The sequence below is a fragment of the Protopterus annectens genome, chromosome 4.part0 (genome assembly GCF_019279795.1).
Source record: "Protopterus annectens isolate FY-2018-M chromosome 4.part0, PAN1.0, whole genome shotgun sequence".
In the NCBI taxonomy this organism is placed as follows: Eukaryota; Metazoa; Chordata; order Ceratodontiformes; family Protopteridae; genus Protopterus; species Protopterus annectens.
The window spans coordinates 636,774,965-636,796,903 of record NC_056733.1 but is presented as its reverse complement, the minus strand read 5'-3'; the positions used below and the strand labels follow the sequence as shown (position 1 = coordinate 636,796,903).

General features: G+C 39.4%; 1 protein-coding gene across 6 annotated transcripts in view; it reads right to left on the bottom strand.

Moving 5' to 3' along the window:
* The window catches only part of CLIP1 (CAP-Gly domain containing linker protein 1), a 4,646,656-nt gene that overhangs the window by 535,939 nt on the left and 4,088,778 nt on the right, over window positions 1-21,939 (bottom strand). For 5 of the 6 annotated variants that reach the window (XM_044068589.1, XM_044068590.1, XM_044068592.1 and 2 more), the window contains one exon: window positions 2,172-2,289. In XM_044068589.1, the coding sequence (XP_043924524.1) occupies window positions 2,172-2,289 (118 nt within the window). Of the gene's footprint in view, window positions 1-2,171; window positions 2,290-21,939 lie in introns of those variants that run through there. The other variant, XR_006364474.1, reaches the window with a different exon arrangement.

The window sequence follows — 21,939 nt, the reverse complement described above, 5'->3', positions numbered from 1 at the left end:
AGAGATTTTTTTCCCCGGGAAAAAAAAAAATCGCTGTTCCGAGTGTTCTGGGTTTTAAGCTTTCACTTAAAAAGGGTTGATAAATCAGCTTTCGATTCAAGCGTTCACTGATTTAACATAGACCCTTTGGACCCCCCCCCCAGCAGCTCCTTCAAGCTCTGCCACCTCCGTTTCCTTAGAGGAAGCATGCCTCTATATGCCAAACTCCTCCTGGACACCTGGTGAGGAAGCAACAGAACACCATGGACTTTGCAGGACCAAATTCTACTAGACAGGACCTGGTGCTATCACTAGAGCCCCCCCCCCCCGCCTCAAGTGAGAGCCAGCAGCAACCACTTTCTCTCATCCACCCTGACTAGCTTTTAGAGGACCTGAGCTGTTTTATTCAAATTTGGGTTGCCTGTGGCATGGTCAAGGATTTATCCCTCTACATCACAGAGCTAAGTGGGTAGATGTACCTTTAAGCCCTGAGAAAGAAAACATTTCCAGGGTAGTGAAAGATAATGATCCTGAAAGGCCTCCACCAGCTTACCTGCTCTACAGAATAGCTAGTGAAAAAGGAAAAAGTGCTTGACTAGAGCTATCTGTAACATATAGGGTGGTACTCCACTGTTTTTTTTTTTTGGCCAACAGGCAAGCCAAGCAGGCAGAATTAGGATAATCTGTTACATTAGTTGGGTGGCATACAATTGTTAAAAAAGCTGTAGTTTGGGACAGGTTAGTAAAGCTGAATAATTGGGGCTGGTCCCTTTAAATCAGCATGTGCTAATCTAGCCCTATTTAAGGAGAATGCAAGTTCAAGATGTAACAAATCAATGAAAAGCCCAGATGAGTCTGAACCTGTTGCATTTCTGAGGCTGTCTGTGGTAAAGGCAAACCTGTCTTATGCCAGGACAATCTTATATTAATAAACTTAACCCGTCCCCTTGATGGATCAAGCATGCACCCTGTCGAAGTATAGATGCACAACCCCCCCCCCCCCCCAAACAGGCAAGCAAGCAGTGCTCACTCATTCTTACTGCCCTATCTTACTTCTTCAAAGCCTCACACAATATCCAAACTTGTGATGGCTGGTCATAGTCACGGCTTTCTCTCTCCACTCTCAAGTATCAGGTGTTAAATCAACATTTTTAATGAAGACAGATCACTCTTACTAGATGTCCTACCTCTTGCCACATCCATTAGATAAGCAAACCAGCTTTCTTACCCTTTGATACAGTACCTTGTACTTTTCTACATTAATATATGCTCACACCAACAGAGACCAACTGGGGATTGTGCAAATATTATGGTTTTGAAGTGCTTGAGAAGCACTAGAAACATGAGCCACAAAGCATCCTAGAAAATGATCAAGTCTACATCACATGGGATCATCCATTACCAACAATTCAAAAGATAGATGCTAGAAAACTGGATACAGTTGTCTAAGAAAAGAAGACAAGAGCAGCATTGATTATTGAAATCGCCAAACCCAGTGACTACAGTGTCCTACGTACAGAGATACAAGGTTATAAAATATAAGGATCTGCAAGCAGAAACAAGAGCAATGTGGAAGAAGGACACCCAGATAGTTCCAATTGTAGTCGGAGCAACGGGTCTTATAAAATAAAAGAGTCTACCATCATATTTAGATATGCTACCAATACACTTAACTCCGTACGAATTACAGGAGTCATTACTGGGCACATTGCGGGTGCTGCAAAGACCACTTTTGGCTGACATCACAGAGTGAAACAATACTAATTTCATTAACTTTAATCATACTTTGACTTAGGAATGGGGTCCATTCCTGTCATGGTATTAGAAATCCAAAAGAATTGGAGAAATTAAAAAGGGAGAGACCAACACCATAAGACATTTCATCAATTTACTGTATCAGATCAGCACAAGCAACACATTTTAGTTTGTAGGGTGGTGCATGCAAATCTTCAGGATAAAGGAAAATAAGAACTTCAACCCAAAAGCTGGGAACTCGTACTTTGACCAATTTACACTTTGAATATAAAACTTAAGAACTGCAATATCAGATGGATTTGCTTATTTTAAGTTACTGCTACAAAAAGCACAAGAGAGAACTAGTAATTAGTTAAAATCAAGAATGTTCGTTTGCAGAAAATGAACAGGCATGCTCATAAAAGAGAAAAATTAGAAGTAATGTGGTATTAAAGTACCTCATTTCGCAACTGTTCTAGCTCTTTGTCTTTTTCTGTGATCAAGGCACTAGTGAGGTTGAAAGAGTTTTGCAAGGAAACTTTCTCTTCATCAAATTCTTTCTTTAATTCAGATTCTCTGCAGAAAAAATGTTTCACAGGATATAATCAACCAAAACATAAAGGAAAAGGGGAGAATCATGGCATGATCTAAACATAACTGGCTTAATTTCACTATGCAGAATTGTCTACCATACACATATATGACAAAGCAACAGGTAAAGAATTTGAAATGTTCATATTTTTAGAGGCAAGGAACACTGCAGGCTTCCCCACAATGCACCTCAAACTTAAAGGGACATTTACACATACTCTACAATCTTGTCATCAAACTGTAGAAATAGATATAAAAATGTTTAGTCCTAGTCTTCAAAATAAAGGCCCTGTAATTTAGTAAAACAGGTAAACATTTGGAAGACTACAATGTTACTTTAATCAAAAATAGTACACTGCTCTTTATTTTGTTGAGGTTTGAGCACTTTTCTATCTGGTCAGTACCTTCAACATATGGGATGCATGTAAATACCATTACTTAAGCAGTATGGTAAAGAACACTCTTTACAAAACAAAAATGCTGAGGCATGACCCTCATCTCCAGAACAACTGTCCATTAATAAGGACCAAGTTGGTCAGACAGTAACTCAAAATCAGGGTACTTGAAACAGGTGCTCTTATTTTATACTGTTTCCATGAAATATGTGAATTAGAATCTTAAAAGTATACCTACGTACACATGCCAGATTCAGCATACCACCGTATCTACTGTATTTTAAGACATAAGAATACTATGGGGAAGAGTACATTTTAAATGAAATATTAAAGTACTACACAATGACTGAAAATTTTATTTCATGTTTACTATTGGAAGCAACTACAAGGCAGGATGAAAAGCATGCAAAGCATATTTACAGCAGACAACATGCAATGCAATTACTACTATAAATACCAATGGATATGAATACTCTTTAGCACAGTTTTTCACTGCTCACATTTAGATGTCACAAATTCACACAATGACAGCCATGTCTAGACAGTTACTAAAGCAAGCATGCAGACACCAACTGCATTCTTCAGTGTCACTGGTTTACAGCTCTCTGTACTGTGCAAACTTTATAATATATACAACTGTTAAACAGAAAGTTGTTCAGCTCATATTTATATCATCTAAGCTTTGCCTTAAAACTGTAGGACTATAATTAGGGAAATTGTGGATCTGTGTACAACAGAGGACCCACTCACTGCCAATACAGTATATAAAACTACCACTAAAGGGAAAAAAAGTCAAAAACCAGATGGATGTTTACAGGCATCTAATTTTCAAAATTAGGAAAAGAAAAAGAAGTGGAGAATCTGGGATTAAATGAAGAGCTTCTCCATGTACAATAAAATACAGAAAAAATGCACATATTACTAATGATAACTCAAAAATCTGGGAAACATTTTAGTGTGAAAGCCAAAGACTAATACGAGTTCCACTGGCAAAAAAATGACATTCATGAAATAAGCACTCATTAAAAAAGAAACAGCAGCAAGATGATCTCACAGAGGCCCTATGACGTAGCTGGGATATGCGTGACATGTACCTCAAACACTTTCAAACACCACCCTTCATATAAAACCATTTATCTGTACTATACATTTGGTCCAGCTCACTTTTTAAGTGATAGGCATGTACAAAAGGTCGGTATCAAAACCCATAACTTTGTGTCCTACAAGAATGAAACACAGTGCAAATACCAAAAAAATACAGCAAATAGTGAAACTTTTTCAAATATCATTAAAGTGATTTTTTTTAGGGAAGTCTAAGTTGTTTGCATACCACCAAACTCCTGCTACTGTATACTTCAAAGATCACTGTTTTTCTAAGTCACAGTCTCAGATTTGGTATATATTCCTGCTACCCCCTATTTACGCTTTCACCTTTGCTATTCTGAGGATCATAACTGTACTGAGTGGAATGTCAACAGGAACCCTGTGTAAAGGACCATCCAAATGAAAATAAAATGTAGGGGAATGTGAGTAACAAAAGCAACCACAATTTCCAATCCATTTGTGGACAGCATATGATAGACTATGCTGCTCATACTATATAACCCTTCAATGCTGAAAAGCTGAACGTCAAGTGTGGGCTTGGAAATGGAACTACTGTATACATTGCAGAACATACTAACAACTTTACTGAAACACCCAATCACTCTGATGGCAACCCTAAAAAATAATAATAATACACAGTACTCACTAAATAATGAAGCACAGTTGTCACCATTTCCCTTATTTTTCACTGAGACAAGATATCATAGATGCAATACAAAATCATGAATGAGTATGCAGCTCACTACATCAGGTGATCTCAGAGAGGCCCTCTGAAGTAGCAGACACATGTGAATTACACTTCTCTAGTGTTCTTTTGTGTAACTCTACTGAAAACCTCAAGCTCCCACACTAAGAATAATATGTCTTTGGCCCATGGATGGCAAACCTGCACATTAATGTGTTTACCTGCAAGAAGGAAAACTAATAAGGATATAGCTGTGGATAATATAGGTATTGTAACATTAAATCATAAAATTAAGACTTCATCCCACCCATGTGTCTTCTTCCCATTCAGCTTTTCAGACATAATTATCATATTCTTTTTGTAGGCCTATACTACTACTATGCATGTGAACTATTGAACCTTAGAAGGTGCATGAAGCAGCTCCATATGGCAAACACTATCAACAATTATTTAGGTTTTACAGCCCAAAATGCCCCATAAGCCAATTGTGATTCTGGAATATTATAAACCTTTCTAGAGAATAACACTTGAAATGTGAATAAGCATGAAGTATGAAATAGCTGCAAATCTTCTTCTTCTTCTTTTGGCTTTTTCTGGTTAGGGGTTGCCACAGCGGATCACCTGTCCGCTCATGACTGGCAGTGGAGTTTTTACGATGTTGAGTTGCCAGCCCGGCGCCCAACCTTCCACAGAAGGCACACACACACGCACTCATGTCTAGGGCCACTTTAGAGTATCCCAATCCACCTACAGCATGTCTTTGTGATGTGGGAGGAAACCGAAGCACCTGGAGGAAACCCACACGACCACAGGGAGGACATGCAGACTCCGCACAGAAGGCACACCAGCCGAGGATAGAACCGGAGAACCTCTTACTGTGAGGCGGCAATGCTAACCGATGCACCACCGTGGCCGCCCATGAAATAGCTGCAAATACTAACAGTAATACAGTCCCTCAGAGGAATGGAGACAGAGTGTGACAGTGACCACTCCCTCCAAGACTGCATGTTATGCTAAGTACCACACCACATCTGTACAACCTTCTTTGGGAAAGATAAATATGAGTAAATCATAACATTAGGTTAACATCCAAAGCAGCAGGTGGACAGTGACAGGATCCCTTCTGGCAAAGCTGTGCCAAACCCTATCTTGCCACAAGGATGCACCTCCAACTTATAGTGAAGGTAAAGACTGCAGACATGTAGCAGCTTCATAAATACCTTGGGCTAAACATGTCTGAAATATGCTGCAACCCTAGTAAAACATGTTCTAATTAATACTTGCAGACCTTCACTATTGCATGGTTGCTTAATGTCTTGTTTCTTCATAGCATTTGGCTTAATTTATTCTACTTTCTGGCAATGTGCTGTAGAAGTCCAAGACATTGTGCTGTTAAACATACACCTTGCACTAGCCCTGGGTTTCATTCTTATAGCCAGAATTTGCCCACTGTGCGACTCTGAGTAAATCACTTAACTACAGTTCTGCATTGTCCCTGAAAATTATACAAGCCATACATGACAGTCTGGGTTGTGCTAAATCATTAAGTTATCTAAGACTAAGTGTACAAGAAGTATAAACCTTTTTCCCAAATTTGTCTAGCACTCGACTCCTTCTCTGAAGCTAATGCTGCTTGGACAGCTCTCCCTCTCTTACAGTTATCGGGATTGGCTTTTTGTTTACTGTACAGATAATAAGGGTGAATTCCCTCAGTAATGAAGAAAAGCCTACTGATTCAAACTATTTAAACTATACTGGTTTAGTACTGAACTCAACACTACATTAAAATTACATTCTGAAATCACCAGCACCAAAGTACTTCAACCATTCAGACTGTCATTCAGACTTAATATTTCAACCCTAACATCAGGTATTCAAATGCTAAACAATATATACACCCCCAATGCTCAAGTATTCTTTCCCTCTGACAGCTCTTAGAAAATAAAAATAAAAAACAGTAAATTTAGGTAGAAAGTGCTAAACATAATTTTTTATTTATTCTTTTCAAACTGGGATAGACCACTAACCCAACTGGACCACATACAAGGAATGGTGCAGTGAGGCGTGCTTCTTGCAAAACAAAACAAAAATAAATTTTATATTTTTTTGTTGCTTCAACTAGTACTGTCTTCTCCAGCTGAAGTCTCAACTAGCAGAGTCCTAGCAAAATATAGGAGAAAATATTACACTGCTCTAAAAGCCTGTTACACTTTTACCAGTCCTGTACAAAGCTTTAATCTGCTTGAGGTACACACATGGAAATGCTTAAGCTGTACTTTACATAACATACCTGCCACAATGGTTTAACTTTGAACTAATGACTAGCTAATTTCCATGTTGCATGTCTAAATGCCTTGATTGTGGCTAAAAAGGATTACTTGACCAGCCCACTCACTTAGTTAACAAATGTACAAAACAAAATAACGGAAGGGTGTGTTTCTGCACATCTCTTTTACTTGCACTGGAATGAATATCAGAAACTAGGTGATTTGCTCTTAAAATAATTTTAAAAGTAAAATAAAGAAAATGTACTGCCCACTTTGAATCAAGAAGCTTAATTATCTCTTTCTTCTGTTGAAGAGAGATTCCACACAAATCAGTTAAATAATTCATCAATGTGATCTGAGATATCAAAAAAGGAAATATGCTTTGAAGGACATTCTGAGGACTCAGAAAGTAATCTCCCCTTCTGCATTTTGTGGCAAACTGTGTCTGCATCACATAAAAATATTCATGTTTACTGGATTACTCGGGAATGTTCTTCCTATTATTTTTTCCCATCCTAAAAATTCGTAGGCACCTGTAAAGACTTCCATCTTTCTGTTCCTATCCTTAGATCTTCACTAGACCGAAAAAGGTATCTACTTAGGCAACAACTTAGGTGCCTATAGGTTTTCTCCAGTTTCTGGTTAAAGTTCTACATTCAAAAGATGGCTGAAACAAATCTGAAAGCAGATTGAGTAATACGACAGTGGGTCGAACATGAGATTGGAGACTCATTAGAAACATCTGGACTTTGCAAGGTCTCAGAAAATAGTACTACTGGTACAAACAAAAGTGAGTGTAAAGGTTTTGGCATTAGGTGATCACAAGACCAATCAGGAAAATGAAAATAAACTGGAAAACAACTTCATGTTGCTATGTATTGAGTTAGAAAATCAAAAGTCTCCTGCTGAAGTACTGTCAGGTTTCTTTTTTTTAATTCTTTAGCAGCCTGCTTTGATAAACTACCCTTGCACCACTTGATACTTTTCTCCCTCTAGACAGTGGAGGAAAAAAACAGCTTGAAACTTAAAAAAAAAGAATAAAACTGCTAAGAAGAATGGACATCTACTAAAATCAGAATGTGCAATAAATATGAAGGTTTGACCGAAGATCTGTAGAAAAAAGTAACATTAAAGAGCATAAGCAACTATACAGCCAAAACACTCCAACACTGATGCAGGATGAGAAGCACTTGACATGGCAAGAAGTAACAAAAAAAAAAATAAAGCCTAACACCACTAGTCTTAAGAGATATAGCTTCACTTACCTTCGTAAGTAATATGAAACCTGCTGTCAGAAAAGTGCAGGAAAAAGATTAGTGGTACAAACCCTAATGTTACAGGAAAAGACTGCAGTAATACTGGGTACAGTTAAAAATACTGTTCTGGAGAGAAAGAAATGATGAAAACTGGAAAAGCCAGCAAACTGTTATAAACTGTTAACAGAAAAAGGTATGAACGTGTTAATTACATACAAAAAGACAACTTCACTTTACAAAAGCAGTATCAGTGAAAATTAAGGAGGAAACTACAAACAGTGTGGCGGAACAGAGGTGGGAAAAGCAGATGGTCATGGCAGCTGAAGAACACTTTTCTGTCATCCTACAGTGATTAACCAAATGCGCTCTGACACTTTCACTTTCAAGATTAGTGGTCCCCTATAAGAACATATACAGACAAACAACAATAGGCTGGAAGACACAGATGATGTTTAACTAGGCATGTACAGAAAATAACAGGTATGCAAACTAATGAAAAGACTGATGAAAAAAATGGTGCAGGAGCATTTCAAGCATGAACAAATGGCACAGAAAACAGCTGAACTTAAGGACAGATCATACAGAGATAAATTGTGGTTTACATCAGTATCAGAACAAGCTGAGAGGAAGGAGTGTAGAGATTTTATGAGAAAATTGCCTCAGCACACAGACCAGCCTTTCTGTTGCTGATATTAAAACAGAAAGAATACACAGAATAGTATCCTTAACTTCAGACACAGAAAATTGCAGAGGTATATATTGATTAATCTGCGGACACATCAGTTAAAAGGTGAAATTCTTTCTTTTTTGTAGAGGAAGAGAACAATCTTAGCAGTTGGACAGACAGCATATTATGCGGATAAAGGCTTTTCATTATAAACATTAACTGTACTCCCTTCCATAAACCTCTACAGAGAAATGAAACTGTTTCAAGTTAATGAATCCTGCATTGCTTTGAGACCTTCAGCTAATTGGATTAAAATCCCACACAGACCCACAACAGTGAGAAGGTGAAATGCCAAAGAGAAAAGATGACTTGAAGGCAGAAGATGGTAAGGAAACAAGCAACAAGTCAACAGGTAAAGAAAAGCAGTCTGAGCTCACTTCAAGAGATTTCTTGCAAGGTTATTTCCTGTTTTCCACCAGAAAATGATTAAAAAATAATAAAGGAGAAGAAACTGTTTTTAAAAAAGTGGCAGACTACATAAAAACAATGAATTGGGAATACAGAGTGAAGACAGCACTTAAAAAAGAATAAATGTTTTATATGGAAAGGGATGTGGTATAACCAAAATGTGACTTGCATTCTAAATGATACCTTAAAACACTGACAGCACTAAGTACCAGAAAGAAAATGGCTATTTCATTAACATAAATAAATGTATCACGCCCCCCCCCCCCCATCACAGGGAGCTAAATCCCTAACCGTGATCCAGATTGACCTGTGTTTAAACAGATGCCATGGGAACTGGAGGAAGCTGAGGCAGGAGAATGGGCATGAGCAGATATGGCTTACCAATCCTGGGGGAGGCAGGCGGCTTGGCTCATCACCTAGGTGACACCCAGTGAGAGCTCAGGATGGTGCAGCCCATGGAGTCCAAACCAGGTGAACATGTAACTGCATAGGTCAGGGAATAGTCATTTGGGAAAGCTAGCACTCCCATCCCTTCAAGACTCGCAGTACCAGCATTTCTTAGAAGTTGCAGAAGGGTGTTAAGAGCTCAAGGGGCCAGGAGACCCTGACCTCTACCTGGATGATAGCCTTGCAGTAGTCTTTCATCTCTTGGTAAATGAATGGGCCAGTGACAACTCTTAACCATCTATGAGGAATGAAAGAGCTCACAGATCACTGTGGGGGGGGGGGGGGCTGACAATGGCTTAGCAAATATATATACAAACATTACATGTTAAATTTTACTTAAAGTGAAAAGTATCTTTAACTGAAGAGGGGGTTATACCAAGTCCTTTCTGACAGAAGTTCCTGTTTTCAACTTTAAACTGTGTTATGCTACTTTCAATAAAGGTACTAGGTCCTATGACATTGGGGAAGGGGGGAGTAAATGAATTATGAATGGAAAAGATAACTAACATATTATGGGATGGGAACCAATAGGTAATACTGTATGAAGTTAGCTCTGATAACATACTCACTAGGTCTAAAAACAGACCAAAAAAAAAATAGCAAGGCATGCATGTTGATAGAAAGTAGGCTAGATCACAAATTTAAAAAAAAAGTAAACCAGTGAAAACACTGAGTGAGAGAACCTGCTTAAATGTAGTGAAACACACGCATATAAAAAACTATCTCATATAATTAAAACATAAATGTACATCAGAAGCTATTTTAAAAGCAATGAGAACAAGAAATACAAGTGAGAAAAAACTTTTTTATGTTATTTGGTTAAGGTCACATTTGTTGACAAGCCTCAGAGAAAAAATTTAAATTAATACAATGTGATCTTTGGCTGATAGAGTAGGGGGCAGGGGTGTAAAAGTGTACTTAATATAGTTTATATAGAATTAAGATAGCAACTTCCTTTGTTTTTACAATGGTGGAAATCTGCACTGATGTCCCTGACTTGAGCTACGGATAGTTTCATTTTAAGAATACAGGCTCAAAAATAACCATAACTCTAATGTGTACTAATTTTCACAGAATGCTCAGATTTTTGTCTCATATTTTTTGACTGTTTCTCATAAAATTTGTGGTTGCCTGCTAAATCACAGAGGATTAGAGGATTGAAGTCAATAAATAATGACATACATTAGAGTTTTAGACTTAATATTGTTCAGAAAATGCATGTTAATGCAAAAGTTGCTATTCTAGCAACTTGAGTTATAGCAGCAATACTTAAAATCTGTCCTTATTTCTGGGCCTTTGTTTCCTATTTTAAGCTTTGTCCAGATTTCTTACTCTAAGAAGTTGAGAGGTATGAAAATAAGACAAAACTGAAACTTCCGAGAATCGCTGCAAACTGATCAACAGCTTAATCTCAGCTCACCCATTGTGAAAAAAGAAAATGCAAGTTATGTCCTCACAATAACTATGCATCTGCATTGTCCATTTTCATTCTTCCTTAATGAATGGGTCCTGAATCTGAACCTCCAGTTCTGACTCGGCTGCTTTTCTCTAGAGTCTAGGATTCGACTCTTGGACTCCTCCCCTTTACCTATAATACCCCTGATCACTGCATTACCTGAAATCGAGTTTACTGCTACTGCACTATCTTAGAAATATAAAACATTATCATATTACTGCAGAAAAAGTGAAACAATAACAGAACAGGGGGGTCAAACAGGAACTATGGTTCATAAAAATCTTCAGGGACATGGATAGGAGGAAGTTGGGGGGGTTAGGAAGAATGACAATGGACAACACAGATGCCAGATGCATAGTTATGATGAGTACATAACTTTCAAATCTGATGATGTCATTTTCATTTGTTCTTCAACGAATGGGACAGAGTCCGCAGCTACAGTAACCTTGGGTGGACTTCATGGAAGGATGTTCCGAAGAACTGCAGAACCAAATGCAGCCCTGTTTCTGGAGAGGATATCCAATTTGCAATGAGCAATAAAGGTATTAACATTAGACCAAATGGCAGCTGTACATTGACTAACAGTTTACTTCTGGCTCTCCCAATGTGAAAACAGAAACTCAGCAGAGAAGGCCAGTAGACTTGTGTTTATGGGTAATTTTCAGTAAATGGCTAGTAAGTGCCCTGCCTGAATGCTAGGAATAAAGAAATACAGAAAATCTGGAAACATCAGCTACAATAAGTGAGGAAGAAACACTGACTGCGGAAAGTTCAGCAGCTGTTCAGCAAAAAACAATGCAACCTTCAGACATGATTTCCAGTAACCTACAGGAAAATACAAGACAACTGCATAAAGACCTGCTTAAAATAAACAAAACACTGATGGAGTATATCAACACAAACAACAAAAGGCTGAAAAAATGGAAGAAGCTTTAAACAGATATTCATATGAGATAATAAAGCTGGAAAAATCAGAGGTCGAAACAAAGAAAAGGCTGGCTGAATATGAGACAGCTCAGGAAGAGATGTTTCAAAAAATAATACAATTAGAGGACAGATCACATAGGGAAAACCTGAGATTTTCAGCTATACCAAATAAGCTGGAAGGAACAGACTGCATTAATTTTATGAAAGCACAGATAAGCAACTGGACTGGCAGGAGTTGTTAGTTGAAAGGGCACATCATGTGTATGCTCCAAACCTGGCTGCAAGAAAGCAACCTAGATCTTTAATAGTAAAGATGAATTCCTACCAACAGAAGGAGTTGATTTTGACAAAACTGTGGCAGAAGGACAAAATACTAAAAGTGGGAGACAGCAGAGTGTTTGGGAGAACAATTACTCATTGTACACCAGACAGAAGAGGAGCAAATTTATTCCACTAGTCAGGGAATGTTGAGATGCAGGTATGAGATTCAAACTGCTGTACCCAGCTGTCTTCAATGTATTCTTCCCTGGAGGGACAAAATCATTTTTTGAAGAAGTACATGCTAAGGAGGAAATACAAAAGTTTGTCCACCAAAATGTAAGTTGTGAAACAGAAGGAGATTCTGCTTCTTGTTCTTCTGGTAGTAAAGACCACAGAGGGACTTGTACCTGTGAAACCTTTTCAAATTTGTCAATGGAAAATGTTGGAGAGAGGGAAGGGAGCAGGAGAGTTGACTAGAAGAATCAAGATTACGTTGGAAATGAAGCAGAGACAGAATTTTAGAGATGAACAGTAATAAACCCAGTAACTTAATATGGGATTACAATGCAATAATTATATTTGTGAAATATGACAGAACAAGAAAATCTGGAAACATTGGACTTTTTCAGAATATGTTGGACTTGTGGGGGACTCTAAAGCATATGCCCTATTTCATGTCACTAATGTTTGGAAAAGTGCTTTGGGGAGGGGAAGAGGAGAGAGCAAGTTAACTACAAGTACAGACTTTTTTTCTTCAATAGTACCAATTTTTTCACATGTGGTTTTCTTTACATGCTATAATGTATTTTTTAAATTTATTTCTAAGTGTAATGAGGATTGTAAACAGGTACTGCTGTTTTTTTCTTTTCTTTCTTCATTCTCTCTCTTCTTCTTCAATGTTTAAGAAATGTAGGCACTGCAACACATTAAAAGGCCTAGTTAAAAAAAAAACATGGAAAAAGAAAAATTAATGTGCTTTTTCTCATTCTTGCTTGGGGAAACGACTAGATTAAAGACCTTAGATTGACGTGGTAATAAGTTTTAAGAGACAGCAAGTAAATGAAAAAGAACACTGACTATTATGAGGCATTTTTTAGCAAATACATGCATGCTGAGTAACAATTTCGCAGCTGGTCTTCATGTTTCAATGGAAGCAATCTGATAAAGAGAAATTGGCTGTCTGGTTCTCATGTCTCCATGGAGACAATCTAATAGAGAGAAACTAGCTATAGTCTGGTGGAAAATGATTGGCTGAGGAAAAAAAAAGACGAGAAACTGGCTAGGACATACTGTTCTCTGAAAGCATTCATGTTTTTTTCCCAAAGTAGACAATGTTCACTGAAAATATTCAAGGGCTTTCCCAAGGTAGTTAATGTTCTCTGAAAACACTCAGGGGTTTTCCCAGCTGGGAAAGTATAAAGATAAGACAAAACCAATCAGCACATAGGAAAAGCAAAGGCTGCAACATACCCCTTAGCATGGATGACCTATCTTTTAGGTTAATTCAAGTCTGTGAGAGTGGCTGTCAGTTTGGGACTTTTGTTCCTATAAGGAGGGTAAACTTCAATATTTGAAGGCGTACATAGTTTTCTGTGTTAGTATTAAGTTATTAAGTTTTAGGTGGTATTGGGATGCATTTTTTTTTTTTGAAAGCTTTCAGTAAAATAAAAAGTTTTACAAGATATGACATAGATTCAAATGTATATGACAAGAAACAACTGTATAAAAGTTCAACCTACCAAACAATAATACATGTAACACAGAAGCTTGAACGATACATTTAACAAAAAAGGTGCTATACATAAAAGGTGGGAAAATAACTTCTTAATACAATAATGCTTTCTTTAATGTCTTTAAATATAAATGGCTTCACAAATAAATACAAATAAGAAGGAGTAGTGAACTATATTAAAAATGTACAGTGCAAATAGCTATGTCACAGGAGACAATTAAAAAGAACTGAACATGTAAATTTGATAAAGAAAAGTTTTCAAGACGGTTATTCAGAGGAATAGCTGGTACAAAGGAAAAGAGGAGCACTTATATTTATTGCATGAGGAGCTCCAATAGTGATAGAAGATAATAAAGATAATAATGGCAGAGCTGTAGAGCTAAGGGGTTACTGGCAAGGGAGGAGGATTACACTGTCATGTATTTACATTTCACCTAAAACTGCTATAACTTAGCTTAAGAAAATTCTGAGAGAAATAATCAGTTTTCAGCAAGGAATATTACTTATATGTGGGGACTCATATTTGATTTGCAGCAGTGAAGATGTATCTGGGGGCCCAGGAGGGAAAATATAACAAAGGAGGGTAGATTTTTGAAGACATTTTTGAAAATATTTGGCATGGAAGATGTGAATTCAGTAATATGAGTCTGGAGTGAATTTAAATATTATTCCTCAAGATATAAAAACTAGGCTAGGCTAGACAGGATTTATATTTCAAAGGAACATGTGCATTTAATTGAAGGTCGATACCCACCCAATAACTATTTCAGACCATGTGACAATAATACCTAAAATAAAAACACAGGGTAGCAATTGGCACTTTCCCACCTACCTGTTGAAAAGAGAGGAATTTTAGGAATGGGTAGTGGACATTATTCTGGAGCTATTAGAGAGGATAGAAATTTCTTCTGTAAATATAGCTAGGGAGTGGGCTAAAAAAAAAGTTAAGACTTACCATAATGTTCCATCTGCATTATCAATCTTCATCTATTTCTCACTTCTGGGTTAAGGTTCCTATCCTCGGAACCGATCCGGCCGTTATATATGTCGCATCAGCCATAAAACTCTCGAGCTAACAGTCTATCCACAATGCCCCTCAATACATGACCTCAGGTCGAGTTTGCAGACTTACACAAATACAGTGAGCCCTAACTCAAGTCAGAAGTCATGTCCAAGGTGTATCCTAACAGGGAATCCCAGGACAGCAAGTCGCTCCACCAAGACTCTATAGGAAGGGGCATATGAGGTGGGATGCAAGAAAAGATGAAGATTAACCAAACAGATGGAACATTACAGTAAGACATAACCTCTTTAACTGATGTTGTCAATCTTCATATATTCTTGACTTCTGGGACACAATCTCCAGCTACCTTTGATCCTGGGTGGCCCTATGGAAGTACATTCCTGAGAACCATACAACCAAAGGAAGCTCTCTCCCTGGAGACCATATCCAATTTTGTAACGAGTAATAAAGGTATGTGGGGTAGCCCATGTTCCAGCTGCACAAATTTCGGACATGGAAGCTTTAGAATGAAAAACAGCTGATGTCGCCTTAGATCTGCTGGAATATGCTTTCACTGGCATAAGAAGCTTCAGATTCTTTTTAGTGTAAATAAAGAAAATACAATCTCTTTACCATCATGACAGAATAACCTTAGAGATAGGTTTGCCCAAGGTTGCATCTGCAAATGAAACAAATAACTGTTCTGACTGTCTAAACTGCTTAGTTTTGTCCATGTAAAAATGTAACTGCCTGTGCACATCCAAAAGGTATAAACAATATTTGCCCTTATTAGAAAAATTTGGGAAAAATATAGGCAAATCTACTGGGTTGAATCGGAGAATCTGTCTTCAGCACCATCTGCGGGGCCATAGGAGATATTGGCGCCATCACGGCAACAGTGGGAATTGGTCGGAAATTGTCGGAACTATAGCCAGAGTAGTAGGACTTGATGTCGTAACCTGTTTGGAAATTGTGGTCGATGGCACCGGTTAGGGGGTCTGTGCCAAACAGTCACACCGTTCCGAATGCTTCAGAACCTTACACTTCGGTTCCAAACAGGAACCTGCAGAAGAGTGCTTATGCCTCTTTTATGTCGGCCCAGAAGGAGATGTCAGCACCGAACGAGAAGTTTCAGTATCAGAGGCCACAGGAGACTGGCTGGCCTTGGACAAGGCTTCTTTGAAAGGGGCTTTAAAAAGCCCTTTGAGGATGAGCTTGTTTCTATGCTTTGCCAAGGCTCTGTTACAGAAACCCTGGCAGACAGACCACTCAATATTCAAATGGGATGCACACAAACAGTACATACAGCTCTCATATCCATCAGAGTTTGGCATTTTCCTGCCGCACTATTTACACTGCTTAAAACCAGTTGTTGTAACTTTAGATTTACCTGCCATTGCCAAAAAAAAAAAGATACACTAGGAGAGGCAGAAAAGGAAAAAAGCAAAAACCACTCACACCACAAGGGAAAACACTACCAGTAATGATAGAAAGATTACTTAACGGTAAGAGGGAGGGTGGGGGGTAAGGGAACTACCAACGATGGCAGTTAGCAATACCAATGGTAAAAAAGAAAGGGAAACACACTCACTGCTAAAGGGTGGACTAAATGAAAAATCTACAGAACTATAAGGTAGAAAAGGCTAATCAGACAAATTACAAGATAAAAATGTTTTTACTTAGCTACAAGAGAGGAGTCAGCTGACGCGTCTTTCTGTAAGAGCAGCAAACGAGATTTTGAGGTAATGTAGAGAGGGGCACTGTGGGTAGACTATTAGCTCTGAGTTTTTGGTTGACGCGAACTATATAATGGCTGGAATGGTTCCGAGGATCGGAACCCTAACACAGAAGTCAAGATTAGATGAAGATTGACATCATCAGATTTAAGGTTGAGTTTAAAAATAGGGTGAAATAAAAGAAAAGGAGCTATCTTTAAGTAACAAGAATTTAGAGGGACCAACAAATGTTAAAGTATGGCAAAATAGGGGGAATCTCACAGAACAAGAGGAGAATCAACTGCAGAATGCTAGGCAGAAAATAAGGGATTACCCTAAATAACATGGACAAGCTTAGAAAGACTGCTATTAAACAACTGTTTTTTTTTTAATAACACTAGAACAGAAAAACTTTTAGAACAGTGACTCAGGCAACAGAAAGTACAAAGGGCTCCTCCCAAACTTAGGAAGCCTATAACAAAGAAGGTAACAACAGGTTCTGTAAAGGTATTAGAAAGATTTCGGAAATTTCATGAGAGTCTTTATAACGCAGAGAAATATGAAAATCAAGAAGATACAAATAGAAATATTTATGGAAGAATTAAATATGCGAAGGTTAGACATAGATGAGGCTCAATTACTAACAGGATAAGAGGAGATGAGATAAAAATTGTGAAATATAATCTACAGGAAAGTCCCCAGGAATAGATGGTATTCCTGTGGAAGTTTGGAAGCTAGGAGGAAAAAACCTGATAAATATCTGGAAGGTTTTAACAGTATCTTAAGAGGAGGAGAAGTACCACCATCCTGGAAGAAAGCACTGGTAGCTGTAATATCTAAAGAGGGTAAGGATCCATCAGATCCAACTTCATATACAGGCCCATTTCAATACTAAACCATGATTATAAAGTGTTCATGTCTATAATGGCTTAAAGAATGGCTACAATACTGCCAAAAATGATAGATATGGATCAATGTGGTTTTGTGGAGGAGAGACAAACATTTGAAAACATTAACAGAACACTGACGATCCAGAATGTAAGAAAATACCATTGTTGTTGGTGGGTCTTAGTGCAGAGAAAACATTTGACAGAGTAAGCTGGGACTTGGAAGCATTTGCATATCCTGAAAAAATAATAAGGGTCATTAGGAGATTATATGAGGGATTGGAGGCAAAAATTAAAGTGGGTGTGGTCCTCTCTGATAATTTCTGCTTCAGCAGAGGAAACAGGCAGGCGGTGTCCTCATTCTTGTTTACTATATGCATTATATTTAGAACCATTGCAAAGAAAATAAGGGACTCAGAAAATCAAGGATCTAATTTGTATGGTAATCAAAAAAAGTTGGCTTTATTTGCAGATGATATTATTTTGTACCTGACAGAACCAGAAAAAGACACTATAGTGTTGTGGAACATTCTCAGACAGTTTCAGATCTTTTCAGGATGCAAAGTTGACAAAGCTAAAACAAAGGCAATAGCAGTAAATTATCCACCCACACATGAACTGATTCAGGAACACCCATATTTATGGAGACATGATAAAATTAAATATTTAGCAGTATGGATTAAAAATGATTCTAGTGTGGCAGCTAAGGATATGTGGGAAGCGACTAAACAAAAGCTAATACAGAAACTGAGAAAAATGGAAGGTTTATTATATGGATAGTAAGATACACACAGTTAAAATGTTTTTAGTCCCTTTAGTCTTATACACAGGTCAAGCAAATTTTTATCAACCAAAGGAGAAGTTAAGGGTATTAATTAATAAAGACCTGAAGGACTTTATCTGAGAGGGGAAGACTGCAGGAGTCAATAGGGATAAGCTAATTCTTCCAGTAGAATAGGGTGGATTGGGATTACCCCATTTGAAGGGGTACTTCAGAAAGTACAGTTGTGTACACTTACCATAAATGTAGATGTTCGAGTGTCTTCACTGTTGCAGTCATCACATTTGGGTTATCCCTGCCAGGGTAGCCCTCGGCTGGCCTGAATAACAGAGACTTAGTATTTCTGCGTCGGTTGTGTCGCTTGAGCACTGACGTCAGGTTATCAGTAGTATAAAGTAAGGCAGCAGACGTCATTACATCAGTTTTTCTTGCCCTAACTTGTCAGGAGCCCCCAAATAGGAGGCCAGATTCTGGTGGAAGAAACCCCACCAGTGGAAAATAAATACCAATATGTCCCTTGTAAAGCAAGGAGAACAACAAGTTAGAATGGTAATAAAAGGAGAAAGATAAGAAAGGGGGATGGAGAGAGGGAAATCAGGACTGCAACAGTGAATACACTCGAACATCTACATTTATGGTAAGTGTACACAACTGTACCATGTTCACTGTTGCAATCATCACATTTGGGTTGAAGCAGAGGAAAATGGTGGAGGCAGTCAATGAAACTAGGGGCTGGCTAGGATGCCCTGCAAGACTGCAGAGGCAAACCCTGCCCTGGATTTGGAGAAGAGAGGCAGGTGATAATGCTTGGTAAAAGTGTGAACAGAAGTCCAGGTGGCAGCCTCCAGGATGTCCTTGGTGGGGACTCCTCTGAGGAAAGCTGTAGAGGTGGAGCCTGCTCTGGTGGAGTGTATCCTGACCTTCTTGGGGGAGAGGCTTTCCATGCTGTTTGTAGCAGAAATGGATGCAGTGTGCTATCCATTTGGAAATGGTTTGTTTGGACATGGCTTTGCCTTCTGCCCCTGTAGCAAAGCTAACCAGCAATTGATCAAACTTTCTGAAGGATGTAGTCCTGTCTAGATAGAATCTGAGCTGTCTGTGCACATCTAGAGAGTGAAGAATCTTTTCCCCTTGTTCTGGGGATAAGGAAAAAAGGTGGGCAAATGAATGGTTTGGTTGAGAGCCACACTAGACACCACCCTGGGCATGAAGGATGGGTTAGTTCTGAGGGATGCCCTGTCTGCATGGAAGATGATGTTCCACAGCCATGAGTGCTTGCAGCTCAGAGACTCTTCTGGCTGAAGTGATGGCCAGAAGGAATGTTGTCTTCTATGAGAGAAATTCTAGCTCTAAAGAAGAAGCTGGTTCAAAAGGGGGAAGGGTGAGCTTTTCCAATATGAAGTTAGGGTCCCAAGCTGGCGTTAGTGTCCTTCTGGGTGGCCTCAAGTTGTTACCCCCTCTTAGGAACTGTTTGATCAGAGGGTGTGAGAAAAGGGGCTGCTCAGTGGGAAAATGAGCAGAAATAGCAGAGGCATGAATTTTTATAGAGGAGAAAGAGAAGCCACTGTGTAGTAGGTCAGCTAAGTAATCCAGGATGAGAGGGAAGGAGGGCTGTGCCGTATTGGCTCCCTTAGCCTGGATCTAGGTGCAGAACCTTTTCCATTTATCAGCACAAGACTTTCTGGTGCTAGGGCGTCTGGCCTCACGGATAAAATCCAGAATCTGTTTACTGAGATTGGCAGATTGGTTCGGGGTTAGGGAATAAGCCAAGCTGCCAAACTGAGTGTCTGCAATTGGGGATGATTACATTCCCCTTTCCTCTGGATCAGGAGGTTTGGAATCTGAGGAAGATGCCATGGAGGTAGCTGAGACAGGCTGCGCAGCAAGGAGTATCAGTGCTGCCGGGGCCAGTCCGGAGCTATAAGAATGGTCCTTGATTTTTCCTCCCTTATTTTGAGCAGTACCCCGGGGATGAGAGGTAGAGGAGGAAAGGCACAGATCGATAGACTGACCCAGGGGAAGGACAGAGCATCCACTTTCCAAGCCATGCAGTGATGCTCCCTGGTGCAGAATTTGCTGAGCTGATTGTTGGTGTGGGAGGCAAAGAGGCTGAACTTCAGGGTTCCCCATTTCTGAGTTATTAGGGTGAAGATACTTCTGTTGAGTTGCCACTTGTGTGGGTCCAGAAGATTTCTGCTTAATTGGTCTGCCAAAGAGTTGAGAGAGCATGGTAGGAATTGTGCTAACAGGTGTAGTTGCATGACAGAGGCTGTGTGTCAAAGGGTCATGGCCAGCCTGCATAGCGGGTAGGAGTGAGTCCCTCCCTGCTTGTTGATGTACCACATCACAGTGGTGTTGTCTGTTTTGATCAGAAGAGCCCCTGGAGAGAGAAGGAGCTTGAAAGCTACCAAGGCGAGCTGCACAGCCATCATCTCTTTTTCATTGATGTGCAGAGGGATTTGCTGGGGGCTCCATTGTACCTCAATGCACCTGCCGTCCTGGTGTGCACCCCAAGCATAGTCTGATGCATCTGTGGTGAGGGTCTGGGTGGCAGGGGGTGGGGAGAAAGTCATTCCCTTGTTGTGGGAGCATGCTGTTGCCCACCAAAGAAAATATTTTCTGAGGCAAGGAATTATAGGCAGAAGAGTTTCCAGGTCTTCAGAGTGTTGGCACCAAAGGCTCTCTAGGTACCACTGAAGTTTCCTCATATGCAGTCTGGCATATAGAATGAGTAGTATGCAAGATGCCATGAACTCCAGAGCTTGCAGGAGCATCCATGCAGTTAGTTGGGTCCTGGTGGCTAGTTGAGAGAAGTAGGCTGTCAGGAAAATGTGTCTCTCTGGAGTAAGGTATGCCATCTGGGATGCTGTGTCCAGACTTGCTCCCAGCAAGATTATCCTTTGGGTGGGCACCTGTGTGGATTTCTTTTCATTGATTGTGTATCCTAGGGAGGTTAGTAGGGTCTTTACAATGGCCAGGTTCTTGAGCAGCTTTTCCTGGCTGTCCGCCTGAATAAGGCAGTCGAAGTATCGGTAAATCTGAATACTTCTTTATTTGCAAAAGGCAACGGCTGGAGCCAGACATTTTGTTAAAACTCTGGGAGCAGTACATAAGCCAAAGGGAAGCACAGAGAACTGAAAGTGTTGAGATCCTGCCCTGAAGTGGAGATATTTCCTGTATGATTTCCTGATAGGAATGTGGAGGTAGGCCTCTTTCAGATCTAGGGTGGCTGGCCAAGCGTCCTTGGAGAGCATGGATAGCAGCTGCTGGAGGGTGAGCATTTTGAATTTTGGGATCACCAGGAATGTGTTTAGAATGGAAAGATCGAGGATGGGGCACCAGGTGCCCTCTTTTCTGGGCACCAGAAAAAGTTTGTGGAGTAGAAACCTTGGCCTATCTGTTCTGCAGGAGCGTGCTCTACTGCCTTCATAGAGAGCAGGGAAAGGATATGCTTTTGTGCCTCTGCCCACTGATTTGGTGGTAGGTCTGGGAACCCTTTTGGGGTTGGAAGGATGTGGAAGGAAAATTTGTATTCCTGAGGCACAATATTCAGAACCCAGTGGTCTTTGGTAATGGTGGGCCAG